The following is a 13996-nucleotide window of genomic DNA, read 5'->3' as shown; positions in this document are numbered from 1 at the left end:
ACTCACAGCCTATCTCAGGATGCACCAGGTCTGCCCCATCCTTGCCACTCTCTGCAGTGGCTGTAGACAGATAATTAATTCCCTTTGACTCAGTGTTTAAGCTGTGGACAGCAGAAATCAGGGAGAGAGGTGATTTAGATGAAGATTTAGAGGGGAAAAAGGCATTAAGGAAATACCTTCTGTTTCCTTCTCTTGTGTCCTAGTGACCTCCAGCAGAACTGGGCAGCTAAATCTTTATTGCATCCCACTGCTTCCCCATGTATCCAGCTTTGGTTCTGCATCAAAATGCCTGCACACCTGCAGGAGCAGCTGGAATAAAGGGCAACAGAAATCTTGAGGTTTGGCACCTTCCAGCAGCACAGCTGGCAGGGTCTGACAACTCACTGAGGTCCCTCTGCTCTTATCATCACGGCTTTCTGGTGCATGTTTGTGCCTATAGAAACTGGTATTTCATTTGAAGCACATTTTTAGTTGTTTCCCATCAAATTAAAATAAAACCAGAGTTTCTTTCAGTATTTTAGAGAAAAACTTCAAAATCTGAATTTAAAATTCAGAACACAAAGAAGAATCATTAGGTTTGTTGTTTTCTAATTCTCATGATTTGAGGGCTGAGGCTTTAGGGCAAAGAATGCTGGAATGGCTGCAGTGCTTCTAGTGGGCACATATTAAAAAATACATCAGCCCTTTCCTGCCTGTGCAATAGCTGGATTTGTGGAGAGAGAGCCCATTGTTCAAACCAAAAGCATTGCAAATACCTCACTAAATCTGAATGCAGCAGTGCAAGCCCTGCAGAGAACGGGAGAACCTTCTCGTGTTTTTACAGTGGGAACAGAGAAATTACAGCCCTGACTAACCTGGAGGGCTGAGATGCACCCTGTAGGTGTAAAGCTCTACATATTATGTATGTCTGTGATGGGAGGTGGTGATAACCATCCTCACATCTGGCAGATTAATGCAAAAAGAAAGTTATTGGCTACATTTTGGAGTTGCTTCTTTCTTTGGAAACTGAAGCTCCAGTGGGGGGGACCCCATGAAAGCTGGTGTAGCTCAAAATATCTAAATTCAGAGCAGGGTTTGAGGCTCTACCGAGGGCTCCCTGGTACATACTGTGGCAGATCTCACCCTCTTCATCTCTCCTGAAATGAGCGCCCAGGGGAGAGGCAAAGATAAGTGGATGTAACTGCTTGTGAGGCACACCCACAGGAGAGTGGTGTAGCCATGAAGCAAAAAAAGTAGAAATTGGCTCAAGTTGGATATGTGCAGCTCCTCCATGTCCTCTGACTCGCTCCTGCTTGATGATGGCCTTGCCCAGGGGAGCAGGAATGGGGCCATCAGGTCACTGCCAAAGTGCCACTCTCATCCAGGCTCAACGATCCACCTCAGCCACGAAGGAGATGGGAATGTCCATGTTTTTTCCCTGAGCCAGAAGGGTGTGATGTTAAGTTTTGGGGGACCAGGGAGGGGGTTGTGGGAGGCCTCGGTGTGCAGTGCCAGAAGCCCAGCAGAGCCTGTGGTAAGCGATGCTGGCCCTGCCCTCCTGCCTGTGGCTCACACACCTCTGTCCCTGTTTCAGATGATCGGGCACGGTCATTTTTAGACCCATCAGGCAGCACCAGCCACACACTTCAGCAAGGACGAGGGAGGTCCTCTGCGCCCTCGGTGAAGGAGCTGTCGGCTCTGTATCTCTCGCAGACAGCTGCTGCTGCCGGCGCCAGCCCCGCACAGCCGGTAAGGACCGGGTCCTCCCCCTCCCCAGCCGCCGGCGGCATCCCAGCAATGTCCCGTCCGCAAGTGGCTGTGAGAGGGTGACAGAGAAAACGTGTCTGGTTTTGTAAATCTGAAGAAACACCACGTTTGGTTTCCCAAAAGTGACCATTTCCCCCTTGCTGCCTAAATGTGTACAAACACATGCGTATATCACATATTTATTAAATTCACACATGCACACACACACACCAAGCACACACATCCACTATCCTGTACATTTACTCATAATAAGATTTCCTCTTTATTTACACATTTATATTCACATACATCCATGGAAGAGGTTATCAGTACAGAGTAACATATGTCTCCATGCTATCCCCATTCTGACACACACACACACACACACACACACACATATATATATATATATATATATATGTCCATATATGCCACATTCAAGCATAACTTTGCAGTGCAACCTGCCTGGGCTTCCCTACTAATATCCCTTAGTCTGGGATCCAGGGATTTAATCCCCCACTCCAGGCTGATCATTGGGTCATAGGATAACACAGGTTTTAAGGGTTATGAGGCATATTTTTTCCTCATTTTCCCAGTTCCACTGGTGATCCAGGAGTGACATGGGATGGGATTTCATATCTGGACCCTTCCTGCAGGCATGTTCAGATTTCCCCACTCTCTGAACCTTTTATGGGGCCCCTGTTCAGAGATGCAGTCTTTCGAGTGTTTATCAGGGAGAGGTCCAGATGAAGCAGCCTCAGTTGAAAATAAATAAGTGGACACTGCAATTGTAATTTGGAAAATTACAGCTGATTAGAGAGCCAAGAAATTTTTTTTTAAATTTCAAAGCAATAAATTACACAATTCATAATGCAATTACAAATGTAGATCAGATACATTTTTTAAAATATTTAAGTATAAGAAAAAATATAGGCTAAATGAAACTTTGGAGAAATCAGTGCTAGTTTTGTTTTTCCCCTGACTTTAAAAAAAATATGTTCGGGGTTTTGCTTGTTGACTGAGACATTAGGAAACATATATCGGATTAACCTGGAATAAGTCTGCTTTCTCAGCTGCTCAGAACTGCCAATGAACCAAAGGAGAAAATCACACCTTCATGGTTTTCAGTTCTCTGTAATTGATACACACATTAGTACATATAAGTATATAAAAATATATATGCAGATAATGCGTCTTGCTGGGTAGTTTAATGGCATTTCTACTCATATCTTTTCCAGAGTACTGTGAAGGACAACTCCATTCACTCTCCCCACAGACAGAAAGAAAGCAAGGTAGGAAATGTTTAAGATAAGCACTGTTATCTAACCAAATATTTGTGGCCTGTGAGTGTGATCTAAATACCCACACAAGGCAGACAGGAGCACTTACATACTGAATATAGCTATCAGCTGCTCGGCTGCCCTTCCCCACATTCAGAAGTTCTTCACAGATTAAAAAAAAAATAAAAAACAAACAAACCCCTTATTTTAAAAAGTGCATTCCAACTACGTTGGCTCATGTGAAAGATTTGCATTTTTCACTCACTGCAAAATATGCTGATTTTGGTGTTCTGAGTGTGGGCTTCTTTTACTAATGTTTGAGACTTATTTTTAGCCAGAACAATCTGTGTGTAACAGAGTGAAATAACACCGTGCACCATTGCTTTGAGCAACAACTAATAATATTCCGGGCATAACTCTGCAGACGTAACTGCACAGGCATGCCAAGGGTCAGCAGATCTGTTTACTGAAAGGAAAGCCACCAGGATTGCAATCTCTTTTAGACAATGATTAAAGGCTTCAGCTACCTTCCTTGTGGATAAATGCCCAGGCAGTGCAGGTTGCAGGTATTCAGTTCAGTGTTCGGTGCCCAGGATGCACAAACTGAGGAGAAAAATTGCAGAAATGGAGGCTCAGAGGGAGACTGGATAACCACAGCCCACTCTGTTCACTTCTGTACCAACACTGCTGTGAATTTGAGATGAGCTCAATCTGACTGAGTATAAACTATAGACTCTGACTGAGTCTAACTCTCCTGACCCCCAGCTATAGGTGTTATCCCTCAGCCTTGCTTTTCCTCCTCAGGCAGCACAGATCATCCATCCTGCTGATTCCAGCAGTTTGCAAACCTCAGTTAGCCTGTACAAGTCTGCAAGTCAGAAGGGCTTTATTAAGTCACCAACTGTGTAAATGTGCACCTACTCTTGTGCAAATGGGGCACACTTCTGAGTGCAACAGAAGAAATCATTAATCAGATGAACATCCTTCCCCAAGCCCTCCCTCCTGAGCAGTGAGTGGGCACCCCGTAGCGCTACCAAAAACTCATCATGTTACCTCACCAGCCAACCTCACCAGCTCAGTTTGACATTTTGGTTCCTTCTCCCCATTTTCTTCTTGAGACCTCTTCAGAAATAGCTCCTTGGCTTTCTCCTGCACCCAGATCTTTTGTTCCCTGCAGGTCCTCAGCCAGGGACACAACATCTCTGGACACTGGCCAGCAGGAGGGAGAAGTTAACTTTTCACTGAGTTTCCTAAGCCTTATCCTTCTTGTGGTCACTCTCTCTTGGTCACATAGCCCACATCAGGCACCTGTGTTGTGCTCTAGCTGGACTGAATCCTGGGAATTGTAGACTAACCACCTCACCTGGATTAGAGACCTCGCTTTGCTGTGGAACCAGGGCTAATACCAAGCCTGGAGCGTGTGCAGTGATGTGATGTTTTGGAGTGCTGTGTGCTACTGAACCAAAGGTATGCAGCTTACTGGGTGCATGGATTTCCCCTGTTGGCTTTTCCCTTTGCCATTCACTCCATTAACAGCCATGGGGATGGGGGGTGAGAGGTGATGCTGACGTTTAAAACTGTTTCCCCAAAGATGTCAGAGGCTCAGAAATCATCTAAAGTTGCCATCCAGAAAATGGAAGATGACTTGCCTCCCCCTCCAGCCGTTGGCTCAGTCCAGGTCATCGCTCCAGGGGGCCAGGATCTCAATGCACTCCCTGTGCCTCCTCCAAAGCAAGCCTTCTCCAAGTTCTACCAGCAGCGCCAGGTGAACGAGCTGAAGAGGCTCTACAGGCACATGCACCCCGAGCTCAGGAAGAACCTGGAAGAAGCTGTGACTGAGGACCTGGCAGAAATGCTTAACACCGAGGATCCCAATGCACAGGCCTCCGTGAACCTGGATAAAGTTCTCCCGGGAGAGGTTCAGTCCATGCGCTGGATTTTTGAGAACTGGGCACTTGACTCCATTGGGGACCATCAAGCAACGAAGAAGCTGACAGAAGAAGAGATCATTCCCAGTGGGGATGTGAAAAGCACTTCCCTGAGGTTTGAAAGCCAGTCCATAAATGGATACAACCTGTCAACATCAGCCAAGGTGTCGGAAACGGACCTTGCCAGAGGGGATGTTCGCACTGCCCGGTGGCTCTTTGAAACCCAGCCACTGGACACATTAAATAAACTGTATTCGGATGAAACCGAGGTGCAGGAGGCAGTTCTCAAGGAGCCTGTCCAGGGAGGTGACGTGAAAGGGGCCAAACAGCTCTTTGAAGCACAGTCCTTGGATGCCATAGGACGCTGCTCCTCAGTGGAGGAGAAGAGCATCCTACAACTCAAGTCAGAAATCCAGGAGCTTAAAGGCGATGTTAAGAAGACTGTCAGGCTCTTCCAAACAGAGCCCCTCTGTGCAATCAGAGACAAAAGTGGGACTATCCACGAAATCAAGTCCGTCTGCCGTGAAGAAATTCAGACCAATGCAGTCAGGACGGCTCGCTGGCTCTTTGAGACCCAGCCCCTTGATACCATCAACAAGGACACTTCCAAAGTGCAGATAATCCGTGGGATTTCACTGGAAGAAATTGGAAGGCCGGATGTCAGTGGTGCAAGGTGGATATTTGAAACTCAGCCTCTGGATGCCATCAGAGAAATCACAGTTGAAGAACAGGACTTTAAGGCTTCAACAGATTTTGTCACAGGAGCAGATGTCACTAAACAACGATTGCTCTTTGAGACCCAGACTCTTGACTCCCTGAAAGGAGAAGCTTCAGAAAGTGTTGTAGCCAAAGAACAAGTCATTGGAGGTGATGTGAAGTCTACACTCTGGCTCTTCGAAACGCAGCCAATGGAAACCCTGAAAGACAATTTTGAGGTGGGACGTTTGAAGAAAGTAGAGCTCTCAGCAGAGGAGAAGGGAGATGTGAAGCAAAGAAAACATGTCTTTGAGACCTGTCCCCTTGGCAGTATCTCCAAGGCATTTGAGGAAGAAATTCCAGCCACCAGCATGGAAGAGGTAGTGAAAGGGGATGTGAAGTCTTTCAAGACCCTGTTTGAGACTCTTCCCTTAGACAGCATTAAGCAGGCTGATGCTGAGCCCGCCACCAAAGAAGAGGAGGAGAAGATTCCAGCTGGCAACGTCAAAGCCAACCAAATCCTGTTTGAGACAACACCCCTGTATGCCATCAAGGATAGCTTTGGCAATTTCCACGAAGTCACTTCTGTAAGCAGAGAGCAGATCATCAGCGGTGACGTCAAGAACTACAAGTGGATGTTTGAAACCAGGCCCCTGGACCAGTTTGATGAAAGCATCAAGAAAGTGGATATAATACGGGGGATCACGAAGCAAGAGGTGGTGGCTGGTGATGTCAGGACAGCCAAGTGGCTCTTTGAAACTCAGCCCATGGATGTCATTCATCTCCAAGCCACAGAAGGGGAGAAGCATCCCTCAGTGAAGCGGGAGATCTCCCAGAAGGGGGATGTGAAGACCTGCCGGTGGCTCTTTGAGACCCAGCCCATGCACACCCTGTACGAGAAGGCTGAGAAGAAGCAGGAGGAGGATGGCAGCATGCCCCAAGCCGATGTGAAGTCCTACACATGGATGTTTGAGACTCAGCCCCTGGACTCCCTGAAAGGCCAGGAGGAGCAGTATTTGCAAGTCAGTAAGGCCTACAGTCAGGAGGAATTACAGGGAGTGGACGTCAAAACTGTCCGGCACCTGTTTGAGACTGAACCCTTGGGCAGCAGCGCTGTCAGTGAAGCTGACCGGAAAAAAACCATGCGGTACTCCAGCCGTGTGGAGTTCCAGTCTGGAGAAGTGTCCAGAGTGAAAGAGTTCTTTGAAGCCAAGCCCTTGGACACAGCCACCAAGCCAAAATCCCAGAAGGATGCTGGAACAATTGAAGCTGGGTCTGTGCACAAGTTCACGTGGCTCTTTGAGAACTACCCCATGGACACCCTGAAGGACAACTCTGAGGGCATCCAGGAAATACCTCCTGAAAAGGATGCCAAGGGGGGAGATATTGGAGGAAAAAGGTTCGTATTTGAGACCTATTCCCTTGACCAAATCCATGACAAAGTGGATGAGACAGAACTCCAGAAGATCCAGAAAGACACCATGAGCAAAGCTAATGTCAAGTCCTGCACAATGCTCTTTGAAAGCCAACCTTTATACGCTATCCAGGATAAAGAGGGAGGATACCATGAGGTCACTTCAGTGCAGAAAGAAGAAATCATGAAAGGTGACATGAAAGGTGCCCGGTGGTTGTTTGAAACTAAGCCCCTGGATCAGATCAAGAAGGAAGAAGAGGTGTTTGTGATTAGGGCTGTCACCCAAGAGGACATCAAGAAAGGGGATGTGCAAACTGCGCGGTGGAGGTTTGAGACAGAGCCTCTTGACTCCTTCTCAGAGGGAAAGTTGTCTGTGCCCAGAACAGTGGATGATGTGCAGAAGGGAGACGTTCAGTCCAACAAGCAGCTCTTTGAGTCCCAGCAAGTGGGCCAGAAGAAGTACGTGAGGATGGTCAGTGTCAGTGACGTGCAGCGGGGTGACGTGAGGACATCCACTTGGCTCTTTGAGAACCATCCCGTGGACTCCCTGTACGGGGATGCAGAGAGAAGCTCATCCATGAGCACAGTGCAGAGAGAGGACAGCCAGAAAGGGGATGTAAAACGCTGCACCTGGTTGTTTGAAACCCAGCCCATGGACACCCTTAAGGACACAGAGGTGACGACCAGCGCTGGGGCCCAAGAAGAGATCCCTCGTGCAGATGTGAAAAGCACAACGTGGCTCTTTGAGAGCACGCCTCTCGATAAATTTAGTGCTTCTGAAGGTAACATAGAAATAGAACTGAAAGAAAGAACCATGAAGGAGACTTTAGAGACCCTCTGCACTTGCCAGGCTATCCAGCATGATGGGATCCTCATTGAAGCTAATGATATGGAGAGTGTGAAGATGGTGAAGTACCAGCTCAGCAGCCCAGGAGCTCCAGAGATCCTGAAAGAGGAGATTGTGGGAGGCCACTTGCAAAGGATTATGCTGCAGCTCCTGCACAGGACCAATGTGGAAGCACAGAGTATGCTGGTGGAGGAGGACAGGGAGGGCAAGATCAAAGTAAGCCCATTGCAGCTGCTGGACCAGAGTGAAGCTGTTAAAGGCAAAGAGGACTTGAGTGGAGATGTAGCCAAGGCCTTACAGGGTCTCCTCAGTCAAGATGCTTCCATCAAAAAGGGGATGGTCCTACAAGAGACAAAGTCAGGATCACTGAAGATGACTCTCTACTCCCTCCTGTTCCGTTCTGTCCAGCAGAAAGTCGTCAAGGGGGATGTGAAGTCAACAATTGGGAACTTGTTGGCTTCTTCTCAGGAGCAGAAAGCAGCAGCCACCATCAAGCGTGAGGACAATGAGAAGGGAAACGTCCAACTTTTTGCGAGCTGCATTGAGAAGGGAGACCTCAGCTATCTGAAGAATCTCCAGCAGGAGTCAGAGATACAATCCCTCATCTCTTCCCAAGCAGAGGAGGAGGGGGCAGATGAGAGCAACCCACGGGTTGTGCAGGGGGCTAACATACATGTCTTGACAAATAAAGAACAAATGGAGAAAGTAATTGCAGGAGGGGAGCCAGGGGCTGTGGAGGGAGCGAAAAAGGGATTTGTATGTGAAAGCATGGGCAGAGAGGGTATGTTAGAGAGAGAGGCTGTGCATGCAGCAGGTGTGGCAGGCACCACTGTGCAATGTCTTGGGAAGCCCCTGCCCACAGCGATGGGAAAGGAAGAAGTTCTGTCTGGAGGGCTTAAGGTGACAACAAAGTCAATCCAAAGGGTTGCTGATGCCAGTAAGAAGGAAGAGAAAGGAGAAGCCACCGCTGCCCATTTGAATGAACCAAAATCTATGATACAAGGCACATTTCCAACACAAGTGACAGCTCAGAGGGCAGAAGTGGATGGGAAACAGCAGAGTGTGGTGCCTGGGGAAGCCAGCCAGACTCAGGCAGAAGAAAAGGCTCTGGGGACTGATCTCCAGGCTGCAATGCAAAGCCTGAGGCTGGCAACAGCAGAAGCAAAAAACATTCAGCACCATGTTCAGAGCAAGTTCCAGAGGAACAGGGAGGAGGTCCACACAGCCTGCAGGCAGCAGACAGTCAGCTCACAGGGGACCACGACCCTTCAATCAACCGTACACCAACAGGACTCCTCATCCACCAAGCAGGAGAGCAGCAGCACTGCCACCAGGACCACCACCACTAGAGTCCAGGAGGCATCCAAGACCCACACAAGCGTGTCTCAGAAGAGCATAGCATCACACAAAAAGGTCAGTGCTTCTGAGGAAGTACAGGGACGACAACTATTGAGCCAGGAAATCCAAGTTGTGCCCAGTAGAGATTTTAGCATTAAGGATGGCCTTTATACTGCCACACCCGTGAAAACCTATATAAACCCTTGTGTTGAGTCTGATTACAAAGAGCAATCAGAGCAAGAAGAAAGAGATGTTGGTGTCAGAGGGGATGTGCAGACAGCTATCAGAGCACTGCAAAGTGCCGCCACAGAACAGCGCCTGGTAGAAAAGGAGGATGTTGTCCGAGGTAATTTAAAAGCCACACTTCAGTCGCTGGAAAAGTCTAATGTTAATGTCTCCAGAGGGGATTTTAAAGCTGCTATGATATACAGGAATGCAGGGCAGTCCTATTCTGTGTGTAAAAAGAAAAATGAGACTCAACTCGCTAGTAACGAGACTGCTGTAGTGGCTTCAGGGTCACAGGCTGATAATGACTTTCCTCCTCCTCCCTCAGTTGCTGTGATGAAAGCAGAGCATTGCCCACCCTCAACTAAAGCAGCAAGAGAAGGTGCCCTTCCATTACCAACCAGCAAAGATGAAGCCCCAGGATGTTCTGCACTACTCCAGACCCCTCTTCCTCCTCTCCCTTCTCTGTCCTGTAAACCCAGTGACCAGAGTCCTGCAGAGAAGCCCAGGACTCCTCCAAAACCAGAAACTACTGTCCCACCCAGGAAAAAACCTGTTCCCCCTCCAAAACCTGAACACCTCTTACACGAGGCACATTCTGCCTCTGCAAATTACAGCACAAGCAGATCAACAAAACCCATCCCTCCACCCCTGCCTCCAAAACCTTCAGGCTTCAGGGACATCAACAAGCCAAGGCCTTCCCCCACAGAGCTGGGATTAAGCTGCGTGGAAGTTCATGAACAATCAGGCTATGAGGAGGTTCAAGCAAAATGCTGCAATTTAGAGACATCTGTGAAGAAGTCTGTCACAGTTCAGGGTATAAACCCAGAGAGAAAGCTGCCAAAATACACTGCCAAAACCCCTCTTCAAATAGCAGAAGAAAGGTACAAGGCCAGCAAAGGAGGACAAGGAAAGGTAGAACCAGACAGTGCTAAGACCTCAAAGCCAATGAAAAATGGAGTGGTTGGCTTTGAAGTCAAGCAGGGAATGATGAGTGATAAAGCAGCTGCTCCAAGGAGATGCCCAGGCGAGGTGGCTCAAAGGCAGATAGAGCTGTGCCGAGAGGAGAATGGGTGCTCTTCACTGTCATCTCCAGCCTGTCCTGGCAGATCACAGAGACAGGATGTGCCAGGACAAACTGAGCCAAGCACCTCCCCTGTGGGTCACAACAGCCCTCCAAAAAGAGGAGATGGCACTGCACAAAATGCCTCATCCAAGGTGGAAATGGAAAGTGTATCTAATTCTTATGGATTGTGGGATAGTCAGAGAGTCGTGCAGCAGGTGCATGAGAGGAGGCAAATGTCTCATTCAATGTCCTTCCATCAACAGTCAATGAACTCCTTTGAGGAGCACCAGCAGGGAAACAGCAGGCAACTGAAATGTCCTGATAGGGAGGCAGAGATATCTGCCCAGGAGAAGCCAGCGGTTGTTATGAGAGAGAAAAAAAAGAGAGAAACAGAAGATGAGCGTCGGAAGAGGCTGTCAGTACACAAAGAGGAGATCATGAAAGGCAATGTCAAGGAGGCTATGGAGATCTTTGAGAACCTCAGGAGACAGGAGCAGCTGCAAGAGATCTTGACCCGAGTGAGGGAGTTTGAGGAGGAGACAAGCAAAGTGGATGTGAAAGCTCTGAAGAGCTTCTTTGAGAAGGTCCCCGAGTGGGTTGTGCGCCAGAAGGCCAAGCAACAGGACAAGGCTGAGGCAAAGGAGGACGCTGACAGCGTCTCCTCAGTGGACCTGGTTTTTGAGGACCTGGAGCGAGCAAGTGCTGAGATTCTCCACCTGAAGGAGCAGACGCTTGCCCGCATCCAGGACATCGAGGAGGCCATCAAGAAAGCTATTTATTCCGTTTCTAATCTCAAGTCTGAGTCAGACATTGCAGGGCTCTCAGGGCTGTTCAAGGAGTCTCTGGGGAGCGCCCAAAGCTCTGTGAGCAGTAGCAATATCCGTAAGATCAGCATTGTTTCAAGCAAAGCCAGGCAAGAGGAAGTCATGCTGGAGTCAGGGGAAACAGCATCTGTGGAAAGCGCAAAGGTGGCAGAAAAGACAGAGGCAGCCAAGACAGAGCTAGAGGTCCCCCGCCTCGTTCAGTCTCGTGTCAGCTCTCCCTCCTCACCTTCCTACATCTCCATTGAGTCTGCTGCCAGGAAACCAGCAGAATCACCCAGGACAACACATTCCCCCCAGGATGGCCCTTCACCAGACTGTCTTGACTCTCCAGGAAAGAGGGAGGCTTTTACTCAGAACAGCTTTAGCTCCTATAACCACCCCTCAGCAGGGTCTGCTGGGCACGACACAAAACCCTTAGAGAAGAGATCAGACCCTGTCCAAACAAAACCTGGGCTGAGCTCCGTGAAACAGCACACGCTTGGCAATGCCAGCCATCCAACCAGCGACAAAGAGAAGTGTTCTCTGGACACCTCCAAAGACAGCTGCCACTGTGGGATGAAAGGCAGCTTTTCAGAATACCGCTCCAGCCCACAAAATCCACGGAGGCAGAAAAGCATCTTGGAGCTGCAGACAGGGCCCGATGGGTCCAAGCTCTACGGAGCCACCCGGACTGTCATGGAGCAGTATGAGGAAATGGACCAGTTTGGAAACAAAATCATCACTTCGTCCACCACAGTCACCAAGCAATCCGAGACACAAACGTCTTCCACACGCGATGTGGTTTCTCATCCCCAGTATGAGGTATCTGCCTCACCTGTGTTTCGGAGGTACTTGAAGAGCCCAGGTGAAGACTTCCACACCAATGGGAGTTTTCAGGAGCCAGGAGTGGTCTTTGTCACCTTTGGCAACTCCAAGCCAAAGAAATAGGAGGTTCTGGAGAACAAGAGAGGACTGTATAAGACAAAAGAGAAAGGCCACGATAAATATTTCTCCTGTTTTATCCACATTACTTACAGGGATTTACCTACACCCTAAGGACTTCTCAGGGTCATCGTCCTGGTGTTTGCACACAGACAGGACAAGTGCAGCCTGCCTTGACACTGGAGAACAGCCCTCACCTGGCCAACCCAACAAACTTGGTGCTGCACCACAACCCAGAGTCCTGGCACTGTTAGAAGCACAAAGGAAAAATCCATCCATGGGCACCTTAGTGTACTTCCCCTAGAATGTTTGGTGGGGGTGGTTGGAGGTGTTGGATCAGGCTTCTCTGACCTACTGCAGAAGGAAGGATAGGTAGGATCAATTAAAGAACCAATCAATCTGGTCATTGGCAAACAAACACCTTTATGGTACCATCTTTTACTAATAAGGGCATCCTACACACACACACACACACACACACACATAGATATATATATATATATATATACACACAAGCTCATATTGATGGGTGGGTTGGATAGGTTTTCTCTTAGCCAGTAAGAAAAGAAAAGGAAAAAAAAATCTTGAGTTGTTGTCACTCTTGGACTTGGGGGAGTTATTTATCAGTTTGTTTTTCAGTTCCTGGAAAGTGTTTGATGATACTGGAAATAGTAAAGCTAAGACCTACAGTTACTATCAATGCCATTCCCCCAAAGAAAGATGCTATAAAAGATTCTTGAGTCAGAATGGTTACTGCTTTCTTTTCTTTATTTCTAGAATTGTAATTTATTATTCAGTATACACAAACCCCTTAGTTTAGATTTTCCATGCTTTCCTACATGTTTACTGTTTAAATTCATTTTGAGACTTTGTAAAGTAATTTTTCTTATTATGACTTTGTTTTGTACATTCTCAACTCAAGATTTTAGATCTTTTGTGGCTTTTTTTAACTTCTGTTGCTGCGTTCTGACGGTAAATTTTACCTTTAAAAATACTTTGGTCTGGTTGAGTTCCTTTTGTTCAGTGCTTGTTTCCTCTGAAAATACCTAGAAATCATGTCTCAATGGACCAGTTGAATCACACATTGAGAGCAGTCTGAGTCACTGGAGGGATTTGGTCTACATCTGCTTTACACTGTGGGTGGATCATCAGCCCTGCAGCAAAGTGTTCATACTCTTATCTGAAAAATTAGTCCAGGATGATACAGACCGCCCCCCCAGTCCCGGACTCTGGGTAGGATGGGTACATCAGGAAAGGTCTGGACACTTGTGTGCATCCCTTTCCCCCATGGGAGAAGGCAGCTGAGGTGTTGGACCCCCACAAGCCTTACAAGGAGGAGCAGCTGATGACCAGCCCTTCCTCACTGCTGTGCCTCAACTCACCTCACACTGAGCTCAGAGGTGGGAGGGTGCAAGGAGTTCACTCCCGGTGTGGGGGAATGTGAGGAGCCCATGGAGGGACCAGACTGTTTCTCACAGAATCACAGCATATTCTGAGTTGGAGGGGAGCCTCAAGGATCATCGAGTCCAGCTCCAGGCCTTGCACAAGAAATCCCCAAAAATCCCACCATGTGTGGCTGAGAGCATTGTCCAAACACTTCTTGAGCTCAGGCTGGTGCTGTGACCACTTCACTGGGTGCCTGCTCCAGTGCCCAACCACCCTCTGGGGAAAGAACATTTTCCTGACATCCGACATAAATCTCCCCTGACACAATTTCAGGCCATCCCCTCAG

General features: G+C 48.1%; 1 protein-coding gene across 1 annotated transcript in view; it reads left to right on the top strand.

The window, feature by feature from the left end:
- XIRP1 (xin actin binding repeat containing 1) overlaps window positions 1-13213 on the top strand; it is a 31739-nt gene extending 18526 nt beyond the window's left edge. Inside the window, exons 5-7 of the mRNA XM_053947705.1 lie at window positions 1574-1728; window positions 2964-3017; window positions 4597-13213. Coding sequence (XP_053803680.1) covers window positions 1574-1728; window positions 2964-3017; window positions 4597-12270 — 7883 coding nt within the window. The 3' untranslated portion in view covers window positions 12271-13213. The remainder of the gene's footprint in view (window positions 1-1573; window positions 1729-2963; window positions 3018-4596) is intronic.
- Window positions 13214-13996: the final 783 nt, after the last annotated feature.

This window comes from Vidua chalybeata, chromosome 1 (genome assembly GCF_026979565.1).
Source record: "Vidua chalybeata isolate OUT-0048 chromosome 1, bVidCha1 merged haplotype, whole genome shotgun sequence".
NCBI classification, from domain to species: Eukaryota; Metazoa; Chordata; class Aves; order Passeriformes; family Viduidae; genus Vidua; species Vidua chalybeata.
Note: the sequence above shows the minus strand (reverse complement) of the source record. Positions and strands in the feature narration are given on the sequence as shown.